Genomic DNA, 24,556 nt, shown 5'->3' with positions numbered 1-24,556 from the left:
AAAATGTTGGAAAAAATGCAAAGATAGGCTACTATGAAAGTTAACCGCCAGTAGGTGGCAGAAAGTGACTGTCTTAATTAATGAGTCATTGAAGCATGCCTTCAAACGATTCGTTCAGACAGCTGAATCATTCAAGAATGAAGCAAGTGCCTGTCCTCATGAATGGACCACTGAATCATTGACTCAAATAATTCAAAATTCAAAAACGCAAATCATTCAGTAACGAAACACCGCTGTGTGTTGCTCAGACATGAGCGTCTGTTCTGCTGTGATCTTTGTTTGGAACAATTTTCAGTAACCAAATGGAGCAAAAACAGTCAATGCTGACAATATATCCTTTTAATAAATTCAAATTCAAATATTGAACTAAAATTTATATTATTAACTACTCATTTTAATTTTTGTATAATTCAAATTTGCAGTCGTGGTTTTCAGGGAACTTCCCTCTCTTGGTCGTGTTATGTTGCTTAACTAGGCTGTCTGTTATAAATATAAAAACTTACATTTTTAAAAGTTACATTTTTATGTTTCTTCGGTGTGCAGTTGCGTTCATTAGGGGTTCAAGGCGTGCAGTGCTGAAACCCTATTGTAATTGTTAGGATTTTTATTATTATTCTTCCGCCGTAAAACTGATCGTGCAGACCAAACCTTAAAGTCTGGAAACTTGAAACTTGGACAAATGATAGCAGCAAATGACTACAGCAATCAAAAACGCAAAACTGCTCATAACTCCTAAACCGCTTGTCGTAGACTCAATAGAATCCGTACAATCCTTGGGTCAACAAGATTAAAAGCCTAAAAAATCAGATTCACCCTGCGAGGTCTGGTTTTTCCGCAAAATTGAGTTATGTCCAAAACCTACTCTTGCGAACTAGTCCTAGGTTTTTTGCCCAATCTGAACCAAACCAGTGCAGAAACATTCTCTGGACAGTGAATATCAATATATCAATTCACTGTCGCAATGGGGCGCCAAAACTCAGTAGGCATGTTCGACTCATGGCCCTAAAGGTCTGTACGAATTTTTAAAGAAATCAGCCACTAGTTGGCGCTAACGAGTTTTATGGCTCTGTAATCACGTGGCGTTTAACATATCCACACAATATGCATATCATTTGATAAACCTCCTCATGATGAGCAACTTTGCCTCAAGAAACATTGCTGTCAATCAAATCGTTCATTAAATATTCACAAATATGTTAAAAACCTACTTTTGCGACCTAGTCCTAGGTTTTTCACTCAATCTTGATCAAACCACTGCAGTGATAATCTTTGGACTCTCTAGATCAATAATTATCAAAAAAAATTTGAATTTTGTCCTTTGGTTAGCTATAATTGGCTCATTTAAAAAAGGGGCCACATAAAGCCTATAAAACCTAAACAAAAACTTGAAACTTTACGAAAGTTGGTGAAAATATGTGTCAGATGACTCTTAACGAGCATACAAAGTTTCATGGAGATCGGACCATAGTTGGCGCTATAACAGTAAAAAAAAGCCTTCAAAAACACAATATTTCAATTGTACATGAACGTAAATTGTAAAAAAAAAAGTTAATATATTCACACATACACTAGCTCTTCATATCATATGATAGACCTCCTCATTCTGAACAACTTTGTCTTTAGGATCACTGCCATCAATCGAAGTGTTATTTAAATATTCTCAATTATGTCCAAAACCTACTTTTGCGAACTAGTCCTAGGTTTTTTGCCCAATCGGAACCAAACCTCTGCAGAAATATTCTCTAAACAGAGAATATCAATAATTATGAAAAAAAAGTTGAAAATTCGACTCACTGTCACAATGGGTTGCCAAAACGTTCGAAAGTGGTGGGCCAATTTGACAAAAAAGGTTATAACTCGTAAACGAAATGAGATATTTTTCACCAAACTTGGTACACAAGTGTATGAGCTCAATCTTTGGTCAAATAAAAAAAATGTGCAGCTCTGCCACCTGGTGGCGCTATAAGATCAAAAAACTATGACTGGGTAACCGTTGGTCCGATCGACTTGAAATTTGGTATGCAGTGTCTTTGTCCGAAGTGACACGCGTGTCTTTGAGGACATTCACGTATCTCAAAAAACATGGCTGCCATTGGCCAAAAAGTTTTAAGCACCTATTTGACAAGGTTAACGGAGGTCGATCAGACCGAAACTCAGTGAGCATGTTTGACTCATGGACCTAAAGGTCTGTAAGAATTTTGAAAGAAATCGACCACTAGTTGGCGCTAATGAGTTTTATGGCTCAGTTTCACACATCCACACATTATGCATATCATTTGATAGATCTCCTCATAATTAGCAACTTTGCCTCAAGAAACATTGCTGTCAATCAAATAGTTCATTAAATATTCACAAATATGTTAAAAAACTACTTTTGAGAACTAGTCCCTGGCTTCTCGCTCAGTCTCGATCAAACCACTACAGCGCAATTCTCTGGACTCTCTAGATCAATAATTATCAAAAATTTTTGAATTTTGTGCTTTGGTTAGCTATAACGAGGTAATTTAGTAAAAGAGCGTGCCCAAATATATCCAAAAGCCTATAAAACCTAAACAAAAACTGAACTTTACGAAACTTGGTAAAAACATGTGTCAGATGACTCTTAACAAGCATACAAAGCTTCATGGAGGTCAGACCATAGATGGCGCTATAACAGTTAAAAAGGCCGAAAAAACACAATATTTCTGTATAAAAAGACCTCAAATTGTAGAACATATTCATATATTCACACAAACACATGATCTTCATATCATATGATAGATCTCCTCAGTCTGAACAACTTTGCCTCTGGGAGTAATGCTGTGCATCAAATCGTTCATTAAATATTCACAAATATGTTAAAAACATACTTTTGCGAACTAGTCCTAGGTTTTTAGATCAGTCTCGATCAAACCGGTGAAGTAATATTCTCTGGACTCTCTAGATCAATAATTATAAAAAAAAAATTAGAATTTTGTCCTTTGGTTAGCTATAACGGGGTCATTTATTAAAGGGGAGTGGCCAAATATACCCAAAAGCCTGTAAAACCTAAACAAAAACTCAAAACTTTATGAAACTTTTTACGAAACGAAACATTTAACTGATAACTCTTAACAAGCATGCAAAGTTTCATGGAGATCGGACTGTAGGTGGCGCTACAACAGTCAGAACTGTTAAAAATCATCATATTTCTTTGGTAAATTACCTGCATTTGTCCAAAATGCTGTTTTTAATCATTAATTTAGGTGGTTACAGCCATTTTAACACAAAATCTTTTTCCTTATGTGCTTAAATGTCTTAAGTGCTTAAACCCCGGTAATCGCTGCTTGCAGCTATATTTTGTTTTGATTTCTCCACGAGATTCTCTCACATAGACAGGCTGCGTCTTGTTGTTACTGATTATCCATTATCAATGGCCGTTTACATCGAATGTAATAAAATCAGAACCGTTCTCGCCAAAATTTCGGTGCAATTAGATGTTTTAATCAGATTAGTTTTAATCACACTTGCCCCTTCAAAAAAATCTACTTGTCCCGGACAAGCATTAATGTCGAGCTCTGCTACTGTATAAAATTCAAACCGCCAGAGTGGCTAGTAGGAGTGACCGTGTTACCCGCCACAGCTGAAATCCACCCACATTTGGCGGGTTGTCAGGTGTTAATGTCAAGCCCTGATGAGAACAATAATAAATGTTTCTTGAGCAGCAAATCAGCATATTAGAATGGTTTCTGAAGGTTCATGTGACACTGAAGACTTAAGTAAGGATGCTGAAAATCAGCTTTGTCATCATAGGAATAAAATGACATTTAAAATATATTCAAATAGAAAACTTAAAAAAATATATTTCACAATATTACTGTTTTTGATCAAATAAATCCAGCCATGGTGAGCATAAGAGACTTCTTTCAGAAACCTTTAAAAAAAAAAAAAGCATAATTATTCCAAAATTTTGATAGTGTTTGGTAGTGTATGTTTTCTTTTAGGCCTTTATAGAAATACACATGATCTTCCTGTACATCTTTCATGATGCTGCGGTGTTTCATGTGTTTTGCCCCAGGTATCCTGAGGTCAACATTCACAACTTCACCACCTGCTGGAGGGACGGCCTGGCTTTCAACGCTCTTATTCACAGGCACAGGTCAGCGGTCAGACAAACACACATCATACTGACTTGGCTTCCTTCCATTCACATCATTGATAGAGGCTGTTATGTGAGCTGATTTCTGTTTATGTGTTTCACAGGCCTGATTTAATTGAATTCCACAAGTTGACCAGATCCAATGCAACACACAACCTCCAGCAAGCCTTTAACATAGCTGAACAGAGTCTCGGACTCACCAAACTACTAGACCCTGAGGGTAACAAACAGCATTGTACTCTCACTATATACAGTTAACACAATATGAACCTTTAAATGCACTAGTTGGGGCCCAGATTTGATATTTTTTGTTATATTGATTCAGCTAAATAGCTGAATGATCACTCAAAACAACCATTTTCTCCCACCTAGATGTAAACACAGAAAATCCAGATGAGAAGTCCATCATCACTTATGTAGTTTCCTACTATCATTATTTCTCCAAAATGAAAGCACTTATTGTAGAAGGGAAGAGAGTTGGAAAGGTAGGTGGTGTTTTTGTGCATGTTTGATAGAGCTAAACCTCATTTAAATGAACTCGAGTGTGTTATCAGATGCATATTTTCTCTCTGTCTTTTTTCTCTTTCTAGGTGCTGGACAATGCTATAGAAGCAGAGAAGATCGTTCGCCGCTACGAGGCTTTAGCATCCGACCTGTTAGAGTGGATTGAGAGAACCATAAGCATCATTAGCAACCAGAAGTTTGCAAACTCGCTATCAGGTGTTCAGCAACAGCTTCAAGCCTTTACCACCTACTGCACCATTGAGAAGCCTATCAAGTAAGAGAGAATAAATGATACAGAGGTCTGAGTGTTGGCAGATGCCCCATGACTGCCAGAAAAATACTCAAACTATGACTGTGAATCATCTGGTTCTTTCACTGCTTTATTACGCTACCATTTAAGGGTACTAGTCACTGTATTGTTGGTCAAAGGTGTTCCTACCCTAGAGAAAAAGAGGTGCGCTTAGTTATATTGCACATGCACTTGTATCGTACTTCAAATCTTAAAAGTATATTTAAAAAACCTGTGCTTGCAGATAATATTAATGAAATAAAGGGCCACTTAAGTGCACTTAATTAAAGAGAGAACACTTTCATGACATTTTCTTAGCACTCTTAAAGGGATAGTTCACCCAAAAATGAAAATTCTGTCATTGTTCTAAATTGTTCTGTCATTGTTTGAGTTTCTTTCTTCTGTTGAACACAAAAGACGATATTTGAAAGAATTTTGGTTACCAAACAGTTGCTGGTAGCCATTGACTTCCGTATTTTCCCCCATATTATATAAGTCAGTGGCTACTAGCAACTGTTTGCTTACCAACATTCTTTAAAATATCTTCTTTTGTGTTTAACAGAAGAAAGAAACTTATATAGGTTTGGAACAACTGAAGGATAAATAAATTATGACAGAAGTTTCATTTTTAAATTTTCTTTTTAAATACACTTGCAAAGAGTGCAAGAGTGTGCTTTAATAATCTTTTGTTGTTCTTTAAAGAAGTACACTTTATTTTTTTGTGTTGACTAACATACTAAAACACATGTGAAGTACTGTGTGTGGTTATAATTAAACTGTATGTTGTTATTTGAAATTAACGTTAAAAGTTCATATATTTTAAGTGCTAATGTTTTAAATGTAAATTGCAACATTACAAATTTATTTAAATACATGACATACAAATTTCAATAGAAATGTTTTAGTTTACCATAAATGCTTGTCAGTACAGTCTGCAGTACACTTTAACCATATTTCAAAGTCAATAGAAGTATTAATGACATTACATATAAAGTTGTACTGAAGTCCTACTTAAGCAGGTTAAATAAAATCACTCTTAAATTCAGCTAATTGGATTTAACATAAGTGTCTGAAAACATTACATTCAGTCTGTGCTTAAGTATAGTGTTTTAAAAGTATATTATTTCTGTAATAAGTACTGTTTTTAAAAGTGTCCTACCTGTAAAATGTATTTAGTTTCAAAAGGATTTTGCTGGTTATTGGCAGATTGTGAAACTAATAGCTATTCAATGTCTGACCACAAATAGGCTGTATTATTGTAAATTTCTTGCTGCTTAACATTCTGTAGAGAAAGTGTTTGTCTTTTCATATTATGAACAAACAAAATCACCAACTCTTGTTGAAAATGAGTGATTTTTGGTCACTTTATCACATACTGTCAGTGTAAACTCACTTTTAGAATATGGTCGATGTGCTCAGCTGATGGGCTCATGTTTACTGGACTAAAGCTTTTAAGCTTTAAGTTAATTATATCAGTCCATTTGGCATAAAGACTTGTTCATACTATTGCATTTATCAAATATTGCAATCAGGGAATGTGCTGAAACCTGAGAGAGCTGTTAATTTCACTGCAAGTACTGCAGCTTGTTTAACACCCAGTGACCGAAGTTACTGTACACTGACACTGACGCACAGTTTGTTATGTGGTCTGAAATAGTAAGTATCTGTGCTGTTTTGAATGGAAACACATAGGGAGTCTTAGGAAAGAGATTTGTTTGACAGATGTAGTGCAGTTTGTGTCGTTATTTATAGTGTGGATTGTTTTTAACAGATTCCAGGAGAAAGGGAACCTGGAGGTGCTGCTTTTCACCATCCAAAGTAAGCTCAGAGCTAACAATCAGAAGCCATATGTGCCTCATGACGGGAAACTTATCTCAGACATCAATAAGGTGTGTACTGTTTAGTTAATATGGTTCTTGACTGGTTACAGTGTCAAATTTGTATTTTTGTATAACTAGAACAGGGCTGATTTATTATGGAAGCCGTCACTGAATAAAAAAATAAAAAAGGTAATTGCGACTTTTTATCTCGCAATTCTGGCTTTATAACACGCGATTGCGAGAACATATCAGTCTTTTTTCCCCTTCAAAATTGGATTTATAACTCACAATTGCGAGTTCATATCTCACAATTCAGAGAAAAAAAGTCTGAATTGCGAGGTATAAACTCGCAATTGCAAGAAAAAAAGTCAGATTTGTACGTTTATATCTCGCAATTCTGACTTTATAACTCGCTATTGCGAGATTATATCTCACAATTCTGTGAAAAAAAGTCAGAATTGTGAGATAAAAAGTCGCAATAACTTTTTTTTTTTTCAGTGGCGGAAACAGGCTTCCATAGATTACCTTTCAGAAAAATACTTTCTTTGACAGTATGGAAGAACATTTTTTTGACAGTATGGAAGTATAAATGTCATGTCATGTCATCTGAATGAAATATTAACTAATGACCTAAAGAAGAAATATACACTACCAGTCAAAAGTTTTGGAATATTTAATAATCTTTGTAATATTTCAGAATATTTTTAATGTACTGTAAAACCCTCAATTTTGAAAAAATACAGTAAAAATATAATATTAAAATATAATAATAATAAAAATTATAATAACTGTTTTCGATTTGAATATGTTTTAAAATATAATTTATTCCTGTGATGCAAAGCTGAAATTTGATCATCATTACTCCAGTCTTCAGTGTAACATGTATGGAAGCAGAATAATGACAATAGTTTTTGAAACATAAAGCATGCTGAATTCCACAAATCGAAAAAAAGATGCATTGCAATTAACAGTGCTTGCATTTTAATGCCTTGTATTTCCAGGGCTTGCATTTTTAGGTCCTGAGTTGTTTATTTAAGCTGTGAATATTTCAATTCAAAATATTTCACACACATTTTCATAATAAAAAATTCAATAATTCATATTCACCTTCCAGAATTCACTTACAAAATATTCAATCTGTTTAAAAATACGATGTATAATATTCGACGGGCAAATTTTGGTCATTTTATTTTACTTTCCAAATTCGCTGCCACAAATTCAGTGGTTAAAATTCGGGAGAAAATTCAGCGTTGCACAACCGGGAACTGCAGGAATAGCAGTAGAGCACCGATGCGTGATCTCCAGCTGCTGTCAGCCGCTCACCAGCAGCTGGCCATATGTGGATCAACTCATTCATTTACAAAAACTGATTTGCAGAAATGAAGCAAGCGCTAAGTTTTGATTATCGGGGCCAGTATTCAAACATGTGGAAACGCTGATTGTGTGTATGTTTAATTCAACATCTTCGCTGTTTCCCGTAGCCTACATGTAAGCAGCTTTCTCTACCACAAAGGAGATTATAATGCTCTTTTACCCAACGCTGAAGTACAGAACTAACATTACATCTGAGGAAGACATATATTGCTTTCGGTTGTTTAGTTTCTGTAACTCTGTATCATGACTTGTGTGATGCTGTGCTGTAATACTGGGGTTCCCCTCATACGTCACACTCCAGGATTCCCCGACGACGCGTAATGCGCCTCAGTGAACTAATACAGTGATATAAGACCTCAGTTCTCAGAATACACTTTATTGATGATTATGCGAATTATATCGACAGTTAAGCAGACTGATGTAGAATATGAACGAATGCGCAAGGTTTCACGCTGTTTCCCTCAGAAATCGGTTAAAGAAAATACATTACGCGGCTCAGTAGTGCACTAACACAATGACAGCTATTAGGCTTGTTTGAGATGCGCCTCGCCTGAAATGTAGGCGGTTGCAGTGAGGGGAGGATTGAAATAAGCACAGTCAAGACAGACAGTTCTGCCTTCTCGAAGTGGAACAGATAGGCAGATATCGCGTTATTCTCACTCATGTGCTGTGCTGCTAATAAATGTGATATAATTTCAGTTCTGTTGCTTTTATATGAATATAAATATAATGAACAAGACACTCAAAGTGCTTGCTATTTAATCCCATATGAAAGGCTTATTTGTCATCCATTTCTACTTTAATACAAACATGTATTTTAGATTTTTATAGAAATATTACAACAATCGCATATCTCACACAGAGATCGCACTGTCATAGTGTTTGGGAACATTCATGCATAATTTAAATACACAATCACATGAAAGCAGATTTCACAGTAGCATCACAGTTGTCTGAACCAATGAGCATTAAGCTGTGTCGTCAGCAAGTCGTTTCCCATCATGCTTTTGATCAGCACAGTCGGTGGAGAGCAACTGCGCGCGACTGCTCAATCTGACTCAGCCGCCTCGCCGTCGCGAGAGCTTTTTGGCACACGTCAGCATGACATCAGAACAAGGCGGACGTAACTCAGACACTTTTTATTTATTTATTTTAAAAGATGTTTATGGTAACTATTATTTATTTGTTTTTCTCTTTATATTTCTTTTTTGTTATTACTATTATTGAGGTATTTACTGTTATGTATTCTGGTTGTGTATGTATTTTATTGCTTTGACTGTATCCCCTGTGAATGTTATATGTTTAATAAAAAAAATAAAAATAAAAATAAAAAACTCGGACACTTTTCTGACCGGCATGCATCTCGCGGTGATCGGTTCTGCGCAGATTTTGCTCATCTCAAACAAGCTTATTGAAAGACCAAACTCAGATCTTACTGATGATGCAAACAGATAAGGATATGAATGCAAGTTAACGCGCAAAACTGCATGTTAAACATTTCCCACAAAGAAAACACTTAACGTGGTTGCCTCAGTGATAATAAATGATTAAATTCAGCATCTAATTAATAAAATATATTACTGTATATTATGTATATGAGCCCACAACCAACAAGTTTCACCAAATCATTTTTTCTCCCATAGAATACCAAGCGTGATAGTACGACGGCATTTTAGTGCCACGTTAAAAAAAATTTTCTAAATCTAAAATTACGAGATTAAAGTCGAAATATTACGAGAATAAAGTCGAAATGTTTCAAGAATAAAGTCGAAATACTACAACAATAAAGTCGAAATGTTACGAGAATAAAGTCAAAATGTTTCAAGAATTTAAATCGTAGAAATTAAAGTTATAATATTTTGAGAGTATAGCCTATATTGCGCATGCAAATGGCCCGCATTGAGAGCACCGGGAGAAGTTGCCAGGCCACCGGAATTGATTTGAATATTGTTGCGTCCGAGCGGCCGCATCATCTCACTGGGATGTCAATTTTAAAGACTTGCGGAAACAGCTTAATATCAAGAATATGATATTTATTAACAGACTAAACAGGAACAACTGTTTATCTTAACATAAGCTCACACACTCAATCGACATTCCTTTGGGGGGGGGGCGCTGTAGCTCTCTTATATAACCCTTTTTCAATACACTACAAATATATGTGGGATTATTAGCAGAAATCATACCATGTGTCATACTCGCGGGGACATAATATTTCATGTCTTCCATTGCATTCATTATTGCCACACAATAGCAATAGCTTAAGCTTTGTGCTTTTAGTGCTTTTAATATAAAACAAAGTCTCAGCTTTCAAAATCAGTTTTATAACGAAACACAAATTATGTGTCTTACAATAATGTGATTTTCAAGATCTTTAATGTGGCGTGACAGATCGCTGTATTTATGTGAATAAATTCATTAAATTATTGTGAAAATTCCATCACCTACTCCGCAAAAACGTCTGTGGTGTCCAAACTTTCATTCCTCACATAACCTGTTTAATTGAACAGCAATAAAACGTTCTCAAGGTTGAAGTGGACTCAAATTTGTTAACATACATTATATTGTTGTCTTTTCTGCTGCAAACGTTAAGTGACTATTCACAAGCTCTTTTAGTCAGGGTATACTGTAAACAAGGACATAATATTTAACGTCTTCCATTCATTATTTGTAGCGCGCCAGCCAACCAGTAATCACAACAATTTTGTGCTTTGTTGCTTTTACACACAGCTCAGCTTTCAAATTCTGCCAGTTTTATAACGAAATACAAATTATAAATGTGTTTTTGCTCTTTATTTCAAGTTTATAGCAAGATATAAAGTGAAGGAACATCATAAGGCATGAAAAAAAAAACAGTTTAGCCTAATTTATAATGAAAATAATGTCTCGTCGTGCGTTATTGTAATTGGAAAGATGATTGACTCACATGCCGCTTGACAAACACATTATTGCAATATAGCCTACATATTGTTTGTATTTCGCTTTATTCTCGAAATATTTCGACTTTATTTTCGTAGTGTTTCGACTTTATTCTCGTAATTTCGACTTTATTCTCGAAATATTTCGACTTTATTCTCGTTGTGTTTCGACTTTATTCTCGAAATATTACGACTTTTTTCTTGTAGTGTTTCGATTTTATTCTCGTAATATTTCGACTTTATTCTCGTAATTTCGACTTTATTCTTGTAGTGTTTCGATTTTATTCTCGTAATATTTCGACTTTATTCTCGTAATTTCGACTTTATTCTTGTAGTGTTTCGATTTTATTCTCGTAATATTTCGACTTTATTCTCGTAATTTCGACTTTATTCTCTAAATATTATGACTTTAATCTCGTAATTTTAGATTTTTTTAATTTTTTAACATGGCATTAAACGCCGTCGTGCGATAGTTTTAGGTTTGATATTAGCTGCATATTCGCCTAGGCTGTTTTAGGGACCATCTGCAAATTTACCTCACTGCACAAAACGAAGTAATAATTTATTAAATTATTTAAATTTAATTATTAAATTACAATAATTTATAATTTACTGTAATTAATGTTTACAGTAAATGACTAATTTACTCAAACTGACTAAATATATATTGCCAATAACTCGCCATTAAACAATAATTTCCCTATGTACACTACACAAATATTTTTAAGAAAAAGAATTACAGTAATTCACCAAGATGGGATTTTTCGTGTTCCAAATGTTGTATGTTACTAGTGACTTACTACAGTTGAAATTATGCCAACATCTTCCTCACTGTACATACAGTACATAATTATTCTTAAGAAATTACTGTAATTCACAAAGTTTTTTTTTTTTCTTTCTTTTTTTAAATATGCTCCAAAGGTTGTAGTACATTCCTAGTGACTAGACTAGGTGAAATTTAGCTAATACCTCCCTTAATGTGCATAAAGTACATAAATATTTTATACTACAACCTTTGGAACATGAACAATTCCTTTTGAGGTCTTACAGATTTTTTTTGTTTTTGTTTTAAATAATTGACCTGTCGGTAAGCCCCTCCCCTCGAACGCAGACTAGCCAATGGCAGTCGAGTATCAGCTGCACGGGGAGCGGAACTCAGACATCTTTAGGATTCAGCGCCGTAGAGAATCATTGGAAGATCCGAAGCTCTCATCGGTTTTATGGGGTTTATGCTTCAAAAATGGAAAAACGATGTGTCTGGGGTACTTGTAACACTGATTCCAGGTATCCTGAGAGGATGGGCAATATAATTTATTTTATTACATTTCCTGAATCCAAACAAAACAGAGCAAAATGTTCCTAAGTATTCAAACCCCAGTACAAATGAAGACAAAAACATTCATTTTCCGGTTGTCATACACTCATTAAGTTACAATTTTCATCTGCTCAAGCAGAACGTTAATGTTATCTTGTGCTTCAGCAAGGTATCTCTGGCTAAAACTAGCTAACGGTAAAGTTAGTGAATCCATGCTAATGTACAAACCTAAATAGCGGACTGTTCTCGCGTCTTGTACAGTGTAGGTCAAAAACACATAAACGAAGGTCTACATTTCAGTGCCTCTCTATATTAAACTGGTTAAATGTACATTAATTTAATCGTACCCTGCGATACATGAACAGTGTTGATCCTGCATGTTGTCATCCGCGATCGTGATGACCGACCGTAATAGAGAATGAGATTGTGACGTAACTCCTCATTCTCTATATGAGACTTCTCCCGCTCGCATTGTGATCTGTAAACCCTCCTTCGAGTTACCCACCGTATTTATTTTTAAATATGTTATAAATCCCTCCATGGAATATTTAATTCCCATTTGGTGGCCTTCTGTGTCCAAAATTGTGCAAAAACATTGTGGGACAAGGTTTTCACACTGTAGCTGTCATTGAAAGACAGTGAGCAACTCTGTTTGTTTATCGGAGGGAGCAACAGTAACTAAGGGGGGCGGGGCTTACCGATAGGTCAATTGTGAATTGTACATACAGTAAGGGAGATATTGGCAAAATTTCACAACGTACTACAACCTGTGGAACATGAAAAACCCTTTTGATGAATTACTGTAGTTTTTTTTTTTTAAAGGGGTGGTTGACTTTTTTTTTCTAGGCTTGATTGTATTTATGGGGTGCAGTCTAACGTGTTCATGCTTCGTTTTTTTAAAAAACATTATTTTTCATATAATTTACCTTTATTCCACACCGCTCTGTCCCTTCTCTGACAAACGCCTCGATTAATTCCTGTTTTTATGAAGCCCCTCCCTCAGAAATACGTGATGGGCTCTGATTGGTTAGCTGGCTCAGTGTGTTGTGATTCACTAAACCACCGAGCGTGCGTCTAAATGTCCCGCCCCTCAGCTCAGCGGCATGTGCTCCGGTTGTATTGTAAACAATGGCGTCGTCTATATTGCTTATCAATTTGAGCCCTATTGAGACGCAGAGGATATTAGTGAAGAGGATCGCACAGAACTTGTGCAAGCACGGCTCTTAATGGTATGTTTGTCTGTTTGTTGTCTCATACTTTTAGATATGCTGTTATTATGCTACTGCTTATGTTAGCTTTTAATATACGGTTTTATTCTGATTAAAGCTTTAATACAGTACGGCAACCGCACACGTGTCCATGTATAACGCTTCTCATTGCTATGTGAAAATGTATAATTGGAACAATTTGTTGGAGCTGATCTGATGATCTGAATGAGAGAGAGAGAGAGATGCAGAGCAGGGGGACACGAGGAACAGGATTGAGAACCGCTGTTTTAGAACATTAATTCTGAAACTTGTGAATCCATTAGAATCGTTAGAAGACAGAATCGCGAATCATATATGAATAGATTTTTACGTGCACCCCTAGTTTTCTCTTCCTCTTCTCTAAAGCAGCGCAGCATGGCCCCGCCCCCTTCCTTACATGTTCCCGAGGGCGGGGTTTATCTGGGTCCGTGACGTATCAGACCCGGGAAGTAGTTCGTTGTAGTCTCTTACCAGCCGTTTTTGTAGGCATTAAACTTCCAGAATTTTAAAAGACGATATCTCTGTTTGCATTGAACTTTCAGCACTGCAACTTTGCAGATATTGTTTATGCTCAAACAGCAACATTTTACCTAACGTTAAAAAAGTGAAATTGCAATCAACCACCCCTTTAAAGATATTTGTGTACTGTACAAACCATAAGGGAGATATTGGCAAAATCTAACCTGTAGTAAGTCAGTTCTGTATCTAGCAACGTCCTACAACCGCTGGAAGATGAAAAAAATTCGTTGGGGAATCCTGGAGTGTGACGTACAGCACAGCGTCACACAAGCCATGATACAAAGTTACAGAAACTAAGCAACCGAAAGCAATATATGTCTTCCTCAGATGTAATGTTAGTTCTGTACTTCAGCGTTGGGTAAAAGAGTATTATAATCTCCTTTGTGGTAGAGAAAGCTGCTTACGTGTAGGCTACGGGAAACAGCGAAGATGAATTAAACATACACAAAATCAGCGTTTCCACATGTTTATACTGGCCCTGATAATCAAAACTTATACTTAGCGCTTGCTTCATTTCTGCAAATCAGTTTTTGTAAATGAATGAGTTGATCCACATATGGCCACCTGCTGGTGAGCGGCTGACAGCAGCTGGAGATCATGCATCGGTGCTCTATTGCTATTCCTGCAGTTCCCGGATGTGCAACGCTGAAATTTGTCCCGAATTTTAACCACTGAATTTGTGGCAGCGAATTTGGAAAGTGAAATAAAATGACCGAAATTTGCCCGTCGAATATTATACATCGTATTTTTAAACAGATTGAATATTTTGTAAACAAATTAAATTTCAGGACCTAAAAATGCAAGCACTGTTAATTGCAATGCATCTTTTTTTCAATTTGTGGAATTCAGCATGCTTTTTGTTTCAAAAACTATTGTCATTATTCTGCTTCCATACACTTGATCCTTCAGAAATCATTCTAATATGCTGATTTTCTGCTTAGTTATTATCAATCATTTTGGTGCTCAGTTATTACTAATGGTGCTCAGTTTTTGCTGCTTAATATTTTTGTGGAAACCATGATAATTTTTTCAGAGCTCTGAACAGAAAGTTCAAAGAAATAGAAAACTTTTGCTTCATTATATATGACTTTAGTGTCGTTTTAATTTTTGAATGCATCCTTGCTAAATAAAAGTATTAATTTGTTTTTGTTTTTTGTCTTTTTTTAATTGTACTTCCTCCAAACTTTTGAATAGCAGTGTATCATGATTTCCACAACATTTATGATGCAGCACAACTGTTTTCAAATAAGAAGAAAATTTCTTGAGCAGCAAATCAGCATATCAGAATGATTTCTGAAGGATCATGTGACACTGAAGACTGGAGTAATGATGCTGAAAATTCAGCTTTGATCACAGGAATAAATTACATTTTAAAATATATTCAAACACAAAACAGCTATTTTAAATTGTAATAATATTTCACAATTTTAGTGTTTTACTGTGTTTACTGTTTTTGGTTAAATAAATTCAACCTTGGTGAGAATAAAAGACTTATTTAAAAAATATTTGTGTAAGTACCAATAGTGTCTAATTTTATAATTTTTTAAAATATTATTATTATTGGAAGTAATATTTACCTACTATTTACCCTTTTCACATTTTATTTTATTCATATATTATTGAATAAATTAATCAAAATTATTGTATGATTATTGACATTGTCTCACTGAACAATCCCCATATTTTGTTTTTCTCATGAAAGGCCTGGGAGAGACTGGAGAAGGCGGAGCACGAGAGGGGCGTGGCTCTTAGAAAAGAGCTGATTCGTCAGGAAAAGCTAGAACTTCTAGCTCAACGATTCGATCATAAGACCACTATGAGGCAGGCTTGGCTGAATGAAAACCAGCGTCTGGTCTCACAGGTGTGCAGAACAGAAAAAATAAAACTGTATAAAATAAAACAGGTGACGTTTTGCCTTAAACGAGTGCTGCATTTTCCTCAGGATAACTTCGGCTATGACCTGCCAGCGGTAGAAGCTGCCATGAAGAAACACGAGGCGATCGAAGCAGACATCCTATCATATGAGGAGCGCATCAGTGTCGTGATGGAGCTGGCGAATGAGATGGAGTCGGAAGGGTACTATGACATCCGACGTATCTTGGCACGCAAAGAAAACATCCTCGGCCAGTGGAGCCTTCTGAAGGAGCTGGTGGTGGGACGTAAAGTCCGTCTGGAGAAGAACCTGGCCCTGCAGAAGACCTTCCAAGAGATGGTCTACATGATCGACTGGATGGAGGAGATGCAGGTGGGTCGACTGTACCAGTTTGACTTGTGATTAAAATCCCCACTAAAACATACATTGTGTATTACCACTATTTTCATTCAGTAGTCAAATTGACACAATCAAACATACTTTTCTTGACCAAAGTCCCATATTCTTGCCCCAGGTTAAGCTGCTCTCTAAGGACTACGGCAAACATCTTCTTGAAGTGGAGGACATGCTCCAGAAACAGAGTTTACAGGAGGCTGACATCTCTATACAAGCAGACAGAGTTCAAATCCTCAACACTGCAGCTCTCAAATTTACCACTATTGAAGGTGAGTGCACCTTAAAACAGTAACATGATGAATATTGATTCAGAGACACTGTCTGGGTCAAGATGTGATGGCAGATTGTGATATAAAGGTTACTGGATGCGTTTCTTTCACTGAGATGTCCAGAGACCTCTGCAGGGTAGAGTGTGTAAAATAATATTACACGAGGAGCTTGCATAATGCGCCACAAGAGGGCTGGAGTTGCTTTGCTCTCTATTCAGCACACACTACTACTCCTTGTTGGTTCAGAGCTCAATAATGAGTATTTTCAGCTTTGAACTAAATGTTAAGCTTAACTAATTAACTAAATATTACGTTTCCCTTACAAAAGAGTTTCTTTCTCAAAAGTTTGGGACCAGTAAGATTTTTAATATCTCTTATTCTCACTAAGGCTGTGTTATTTTGATTAACAATACAGAAATAGTATTACAATTTAAAATAACTGTTTTCTATCTTCATGTATTTTAAAATGCAATTTATTTCTGTGATGCAAAGCTGAATTTTCAGCATTACTCCAGTCTTCAGTGTCACATGATCCTTCAGAAATCATTCTAATATGTTAATGTTGTGCTCAATAAACATTTCTTCTTATTACCAATGTTGAAAACAGTTGTGCTGCTTCATATTCTTGTGGAAATGGTGATATATTTTTTTCAGGATTTTTTGAATAGAAAGTTATATACATACATTACTAAAAGAAAATTTGCAACAAGCTGGAAATTATACAGCTATAGTGTATCTCAATGAAAGACGCAGAACATACTGATTAATTTGCAGTTTTCAAAACTTTCGCAAGTCATTTTTGCTAATCTGACAAAACCTCATCTTTGTTAGCCAGCTAAATAACATTACTTTGGTGACAAATCAGTGAAGCTTTTCTTCTTGTCTCTGTTTCTGACTCAGGTTACCAGCCGTGTGACCCTCAGGTAATTTGTAACCGGGTCAACCACGTCAACACCTGCCTGGAAGAATTAAAGCAGCTGGCTGCAAAACGGCGCCTGGAGCTGGAGGATTCGTGTGAGCTATGGGCCTTCTTTCAAGAGGTAGAGGAATCAGAGAATTGGATCCGAGAGAAGACGTCCATCTTGGCCACACAGAGCTGCGGGAAAGACCTGAGCAGCGTCCTGCGACTGCTGCAGAAGCACAAAACCGTAGCTGGAGAGCTGTTGGCGCGACGTGCGTTACTTCAGCAGACCATGAAGAAGGGCAAGCAGATCCTCACCCAGAAGAGCTTCGGTACGGCCGGAATACAAGAGCGACTGATGGAGGTCAAGGCCGAGTGGAAGAGACTGGAGGACCAGGCCACACAGAGGCTGTGTAACCTACAGGAGGCGCTGGACTTTTTTCAGTTCAGCACCGAGACGGACGATCTTCTAGCTTGGCTACAGGACGCTTACAGGCTCGTTTCTAGCGAGGACTTTGGACATGATGAGTATTCAACGCAGTCTCTCCTTAAAAAGCACAGAGGTGTCCGAGAGAGTATCGATAAACACCGCACACAAGTGGTGGGCCTTCGGAAACACATGGTTGCGTTGCCAATGCATTATCGGGAGCTGGATGAGGTGCGAGCACGCATGGCTGAGACGGAGCAGCTCTACGCAGAGGTGGCGGAAGTTGCCGTGTTGCGGCAGCAGTGGCTGCATGACGCGCTGGCTGTGTATCGCATGTTTAGTGAGGTGAACGCCTGTGAGGTGTGGATCGATGAGAAGGAGCAGTGGATGAACAGGATGGAGGTTCCCGAAAGACTAGAGGATGTGGAGGTGATCGCGCACAGGTAGGAGCGTTCACCAGGTGTTGCTTGTCTACTTTGACCCCAGAAAATATTTAGAAATGTCATTGCATTGGAAATCTAATTTTTGAAATGTTTTTTCTTTGAGACATTTTTGCAACTGAGGCACATTAGAAAAATACACCTGTGATGTCATTTCTGCAAGTGCTTTGTATTTTTTAATTCCTGACAAGAGCCAGAAAATCTGAGCATATCACACCAGTCCTCAGATCCTTACACTGGCTTCCAGTTACATTTAGGATTGATTTTAAAGTACTTTTACTCATTTATAAATCACTCAATGGCCTAGGACCTAAATACATTGCAGATATGCTCACTGAATATAAACCTAACAGACCACTCAGATCATTAGGATCGAGTCAGTTAGAAATACCAAGGGATCACACAAAACAAGGGGAGTCCGCTTTTAGCTATTATGCCGCCCGCAGTTGGAACCAGCTTCCAGAAGAGATCAGATGTGCTAAAACATTAGCCACATTTAAATCCAGACTCAAAACTCATCTGTTTAGCTGTGGACTTGTTGAATGAGCACTGTGCTGCATCCGAACTGATTGCACTGTATTTTATGTGTAATCATTTTCTATTCTTAACTGTTTTAATTCATTTTAAATCAATTTTTAAATCAGTTTTTAAATTCCATTATTTTACTTCCTTTTATGTAAAGCACTTTGAATTACCATTGTGTATGAAATGTGCTGTATAAATAAAGTTGCCTTGCCTTGCTTTTGTATTGCAAGTGCAATGCTTTACCAGGTGTGCTATCGAGCAAGTTTACTACATTAGAAAAGCCATGCATATGGAGCTGGTAATATGATGCAAACCTCAAAATGCATTAGTTTACAAATCATGCACTATGGCTAAGTGCTCTGAGATCATTACATAGTATTGTGCTTGGAGCCGTGTGAAAATAAGTCTTTATTAATTGATAATCTGCTGCTCATTTACAAATTAATCATAATTTGTGTGAAAAGGAATAAATGTTGTTGGTGTTTTACTAATTTTTTTTTTTCCAGATGTTGCATTTTTGCAATTACCCACAGATAAAGTTGTTTTTATGGACACAAAAGCCTAACTGTGATTTACCATTGAATATCTTCTTATCTGAGAAGTGAATGTTCTGCATTTTAGGTTTGAAAGTTTGGACCAGGAGATGAACAGCCTGATGGGAAGGATACTAGATGTTAATCAGATCGTCCAGCAGCTCTTAGACAGCGGCCACCCGAGTTCCACCGAAGTCAGGGGCTGTCAAGATCACTTGAACAGCAGGTAACTCCACATCATATGTACAGTTTATGTGACTTATAGCATTATCCTGCATATTTAATGGCAAATACCACAGAGGGCAACAGGACGTAAAAATTCTTTTCATTTTCTCCATAGAGATTTTTAATGATTGCACAAAACTTTTCAAGATAGACCATGCCATGAGCTCTTGGTTGTTAACTGATTATATACTGCTGTTGAAACCATTCGTTAGCGTAATTTAAACTTAACAAAACAATCCTATTGTGTTAAATGAGAAGAGGATCAAATAGACAAAAAGTAGCTTTAGAAATACATATTTGATTTGATTAAACCTTTAGGCTACAGCGGCCATATTTTTTTTCAGAAGCTGCATCTGAATTGGTATTTAGTCTATTTGTTGCAGCTCAAAGGTGGCATGAATGTATTTACCCTGCAATTAGTATTGCATCATGTTCATCACCAATGAACTATATGAAATGAAAAATGCCCTACGTACCCTGTAGGTCTCGGGCAGGGAGGTGCATTACATGTGTTAATTTTGTTTTTTGTTGTGAAAATTTGTTTTCATTTTGAAATGGTGTCATTCAGAAAACCCTGCACATTCCTGATGCTGCTGTTGTTTGTCACTTTTAACACACGGCTCTACATGGGTGTCTTTAGAAAATGGGCTGCTGCTTTCACAAGCTTTCACTGAACTGGCAAGCTGTGACGTATGTGTGAAAAACTCCAGTGATCCGTTTTAGACCGACCTTGGCATAAATAGCCTCTCTCAGCGTGCTGCCATCTGCTGTGGCTGCCACATACAGTGCGCGCCTGACCCGGCTCAAAAGCACTACGGGCCGAACCCAAACACATTCACAGCTATTGTGTTCTTCAATATTTAACGCCACAGTGCATTTAAAAGAATGTTTCATTAAAGAGTGCCCTGTAGGAAATCTGTGTTTGATTTGTGATATTGTGTCTCAGGCCTTGAGCTGTGGCCCACCGGTGTGTCCTCGGACTGTTTTTTGTGTGGGTGGGTCCTTGATGTGTGTGTGTGTGCGTCCATGAATTGAGAATGATTCAGACTGAGTCATGTTTTCTGGAACAGAGTCATTTTTATTATGCATCATCCAAGCCTTACTCTAGATCGTAACAGAATTATGTACAATGGGATGTAGTACAAATTTTCCAGTCAAAGTTATTTTGAATTAACATTTATTAACATTTAATTTATTAAAACATTTATTAATTCACATTTTCTGTTGAAATAGGAAGTTGTTAGTTTATACAACTTTATATTTGCCATTTATATTAATTATCCTCCAATTATCCTTAATGTTTAGATCATCATCTAACAGCCTGTCTGTACCAGACACATTTGTAAACCTTAGGAACATTGTAAGAGTCGTTGTGCATGCGTAGTGAGCAGAGCTGCATGCTTTTGAGCATGGAACATTCTGCTAAATACATAAATGTAAATTAGTTATGCTGATGAAACTTAAAAAATAAAGCCTGTTTGGTTGATCGATATGTTATTCAAGAACCAGCAAGAATGTTGCTCAAGAAACAAGTGCTGCTTGGTGAAATAAGTTTATTAGTGAGAAGGACATTCTCATTCTAGATCAGTGGCTCTTTAAGCTTATGGAATTTTGAAAAGAAAATATTTAAATTTTGACTATAATTATTTTAGTTATTATTTTTTTAATTTACAGAAAGTATGAGTGCCTATTGATTAAAAGAAGTTGCAAAACTAGTAGTGGGCCTTCAAATATTGTTGAGGACAATGAATAGCCGTGAAGTCAATAAGGTTGAAAACCACTGTTCTAGAGAGTATTTAATAGGATAAAATTGCATATACTTCCCTGCAAACCAGTGTTATTTTATTAGCATTGAGATATTATTATAGCTTTACATTTAAAATTATTTTTTGTTTTTGTATTTTCCACTTTCATTTTTTTTAAATGTCTATCATTTTTCCTTTTTTTAGTTATTTTAGTACACCAAGAATAAGTACATGAAAATGAGAAATGTTCCTTATTTTATTAAATGAAATATAAGTTTTTATTTTAGATAATGTTTATTTTATTTCAAGTATTGATTGATTGATTGATTGATTGATTGATTGATTGTAGTTTTTAGTGTTGTATAATAACTTTGCAGGGAGCATACGGACTTTGCAAGGCACACTTAGTAACACAACAAAAGAAGGAGCAAGATTTGAAACGGAATGGATTCACTTTAACAGAGATACAAATGTTTAAACTTGTCTGAAATCAAGAAAATCAACTAAATTGCTTTCTTTTTGTGTATCACAGGTGGAACCGCATCGTGGAGCTGGTCGAGCAGAAGAAAGATCACCTGGACTCGATCCTGCGCATCCAGAACTACTTACTGGAATGCACGGAGATCAAGTCCCAGATTCAGGACAAGCGGAAAGCCATAGACGCCACGCAGTATGTGGGCAGTGACCTGGGCAGCGTGCTGGCTCTGCAGCGCCGTCTCTCCACCATGGAGGGAGCTCTGACGGTTCTCGAGCCTAAGCTCCTTCACCTTCAGGAGGAAGCAGAGGAGCTCGCCACATCCCATCCGGACAAGGCCGTAGACATCCTGGTTCCCTTTGAGGGCATCAGCGTGGAGTGGGAAGAGCTAAAGCATACATTGCAAGGCTGTGAAGACTCTTTAACCGTCGCTGGCCGCTTGCAACAGTTCATCCAAGACTTGGATTCCTTCCTCACCTGGTTGGTGCAAACTCAGACAGCTGCTGCTTCAGATGAGCTTCCCAATGCTTTAGAGGATGCAGAACGGCTGATAAACCAGCACGCCGCGCTCAAGGAGGAGATTGGAAGGTACGAAGAGGACTACGAGCGTCTCCAGGCTGTGAATGATCTCTTGGAGACGGAGGAAGCGCCGTTGCCTCACGGAGCTCTGCAGCAGTGGTTGCACAAGCTGGACGTGGGCTGGAACAAACTGCTGGAGATGTGGGAGAGCAGGAGGGAGGTGCTGGTGCAAGCTCACATCTTCCATCTCTTCCTGAGGGACGTCAAGCAGGCCGAGGCTTTCCTCAATAACCAGGTGAAGCCCCTGATACCTCTTTGTGGTAGTTACACAGTTTAAATTAGAAAGATAAGGCTTTTGTTTCCTAAATGTTATTCCTAAGTTGCTCTGTTATAGATGAGGAATCTTAAAGGAGATCTCATTTATGATTCGTACACTACTTAAATTAGTTTCACTACCAGTCAAAAGTTTAGAAATAATTATTGTTTTTGAAAAAAGTATATTTTTTGCTCATCGAGGCTGCCTTTATTTGATCAAACAAAAAAAACATTAAAAGCAGTTATATGTGACCCTGGATCACAAAACCAGTCTTAAGTGTCATTTTTTCGAAATGGAGATTTATACACCATCTGAAAGCTGCATATATATGCTTTTCATTGATGTATGGTTTGTTAGGATCGGACAATATTTGGCCGAGATACAACTATTTGAAAATCTGGAATCTGAGGATGCAAAAAAATCTAAATATTGAGAAAATTGCCTTTAAAGTTGTCCAAATAAAGTTCTTAGCAATGCATATTACTTTTAAGTTTTGATATATTTACGGTAAGAAATTTACAAAATATCTTCATGGAACATGATCTTTACTTAATATACTAATGATTTTTGACATAAAAGAAAAATCTCTAATTTTGACCCATACACTGTATTTTTGGCTACTGCTACAAATATACCCCAGCGACTTAAGACTGTTTTTGTGGTTCAGGGTCACATGTTCAGTTATATTGTGAAACATTATCACAATTTTCTATTTGAAAATATTTTAAAGAGTATTTTTCCTGTGATGCAAAGCATCATTACTCCAGTTATAAGCTCCAACGATCAAGAAACATTTCTTATTATTATTCTAAATGTTAAAAAACAGTTTTTGTGGATTGTTTTTTATTTTTATTTTTTTTAATAAAAAAAAACATTCTTTTAAATTTTAGTAATATTTCATAATATGGCAATTTTACTGTATTTTGATCAAATGAATGCCACACGGGTGATCATAAGATACTTAAAAAAAAAAAAAAACATTTTAACTTTTTATATTAAACAATTTGCTAGAAAAGTGACAGAGCAGAGGAGAGGTTAAATATAGTCAAATACAGATAAATGTACTTCTGTTTAATTACCAGTTTTGTCTCAAATGTTTCTTGTAAAATTAAAAATGTTAATAGGTGTAATTGTTGAGATCTCTTCTGAAGCTAGGGTTTAGACATGGCAGGTTTGAATACTGCCGTGTGTTTAGCCCAAACCAATTCACCCTCAGAAATGAGGCAAACCTGAGTAAAAAGGTAAATGCAATTGAGAAAAAAAGTGGAAAAGTCTCCATTTGCTCCCCTTTAGATCTCATTGCCATCTAGGAAAAACAATTGAGATATTTAAGACACTTCATGTATGACCGTTCTATTCTACGGGTTAGAGTCAGCAGACAATTAGGACACAAGAACAGATCTGACTGATCTTTTTCAGGTCACATCTGTAAATGTCAGGAGCATCAGGGCAGTTTAAGGTCATTGCTCGGTTCACATTCAGAGACATTTGCTGCTTGCATGTTGGGTCATCACTTCATAAGAATATCGTAAATGCCAGAGGACATGCATTTCCTCAACCCCGTCTGTATGTTAGAAGCTGTGTCTTTTCTGGTTTGCTAAAAGCCCAGAGTCGCTTTCTGTTGCCTGCGGGTACAGAATAAGAATCCGCACTGTCATCGAGCGTGAACTGGTTTGCAGTAACACATGGCAGTGGCATTCATTAGCCACTTTTCACCTTTCTAAATGAGAACATTGTAAGGACAACTCAACATTTAACAATTATGGTTTTAAGACTTATCAATATTGTTTTTTTGTTTCCATCATTTAA

At 36.6% G+C, this 24,556-nt stretch overlaps 1 protein-coding gene across 8 annotated transcripts in view; it reads left to right on the top strand.

Moving 5' to 3' along the window:
• Positions 1-24,556, top strand: part of LOC131524278 (spectrin beta chain, non-erythrocytic 4-like) — an 87,232-nt gene that overhangs the window by 22,986 nt on the left and 39,690 nt on the right. For all 8 annotated transcript variants that reach the window (XM_058751248.1, XM_058751246.1, XM_058751249.1 and 5 more), the window contains 11 exons: positions 4,037-4,117; positions 4,222-4,337; positions 4,490-4,602; positions 4,708-4,895; positions 6,682-6,799; positions 15,806-15,964; positions 16,046-16,348; positions 16,491-16,641; positions 17,542-18,412; positions 19,556-19,693; positions 21,970-22,726. In XM_058751248.1, the coding sequence (XP_058607231.1) occupies positions 4,037-4,117; positions 4,222-4,337; positions 4,490-4,602; positions 4,708-4,895; positions 6,682-6,799; positions 15,806-15,964; positions 16,046-16,348; positions 16,491-16,641; positions 17,542-18,412; positions 19,556-19,693; positions 21,970-22,726 (2,995 nt within the window). The remainder of the gene's footprint in view (positions 1-4,036; positions 4,118-4,221; positions 4,338-4,489; positions 4,603-4,707; positions 4,896-6,681; positions 6,800-15,805; positions 15,965-16,045; positions 16,349-16,490; positions 16,642-17,541; positions 18,413-19,555; positions 19,694-21,969; positions 22,727-24,556) is intronic.

Source organism: Onychostoma macrolepis, chromosome 18 (assembly GCF_012432095.1).
Source record: "Onychostoma macrolepis isolate SWU-2019 chromosome 18, ASM1243209v1, whole genome shotgun sequence".
NCBI lineage: Eukaryota > Metazoa > Chordata > Actinopteri > Cypriniformes > Cyprinidae > Onychostoma > Onychostoma macrolepis.
Note: the sequence above shows the minus strand (reverse complement) of the source record. Positions and strands in the feature narration are given on the sequence as shown.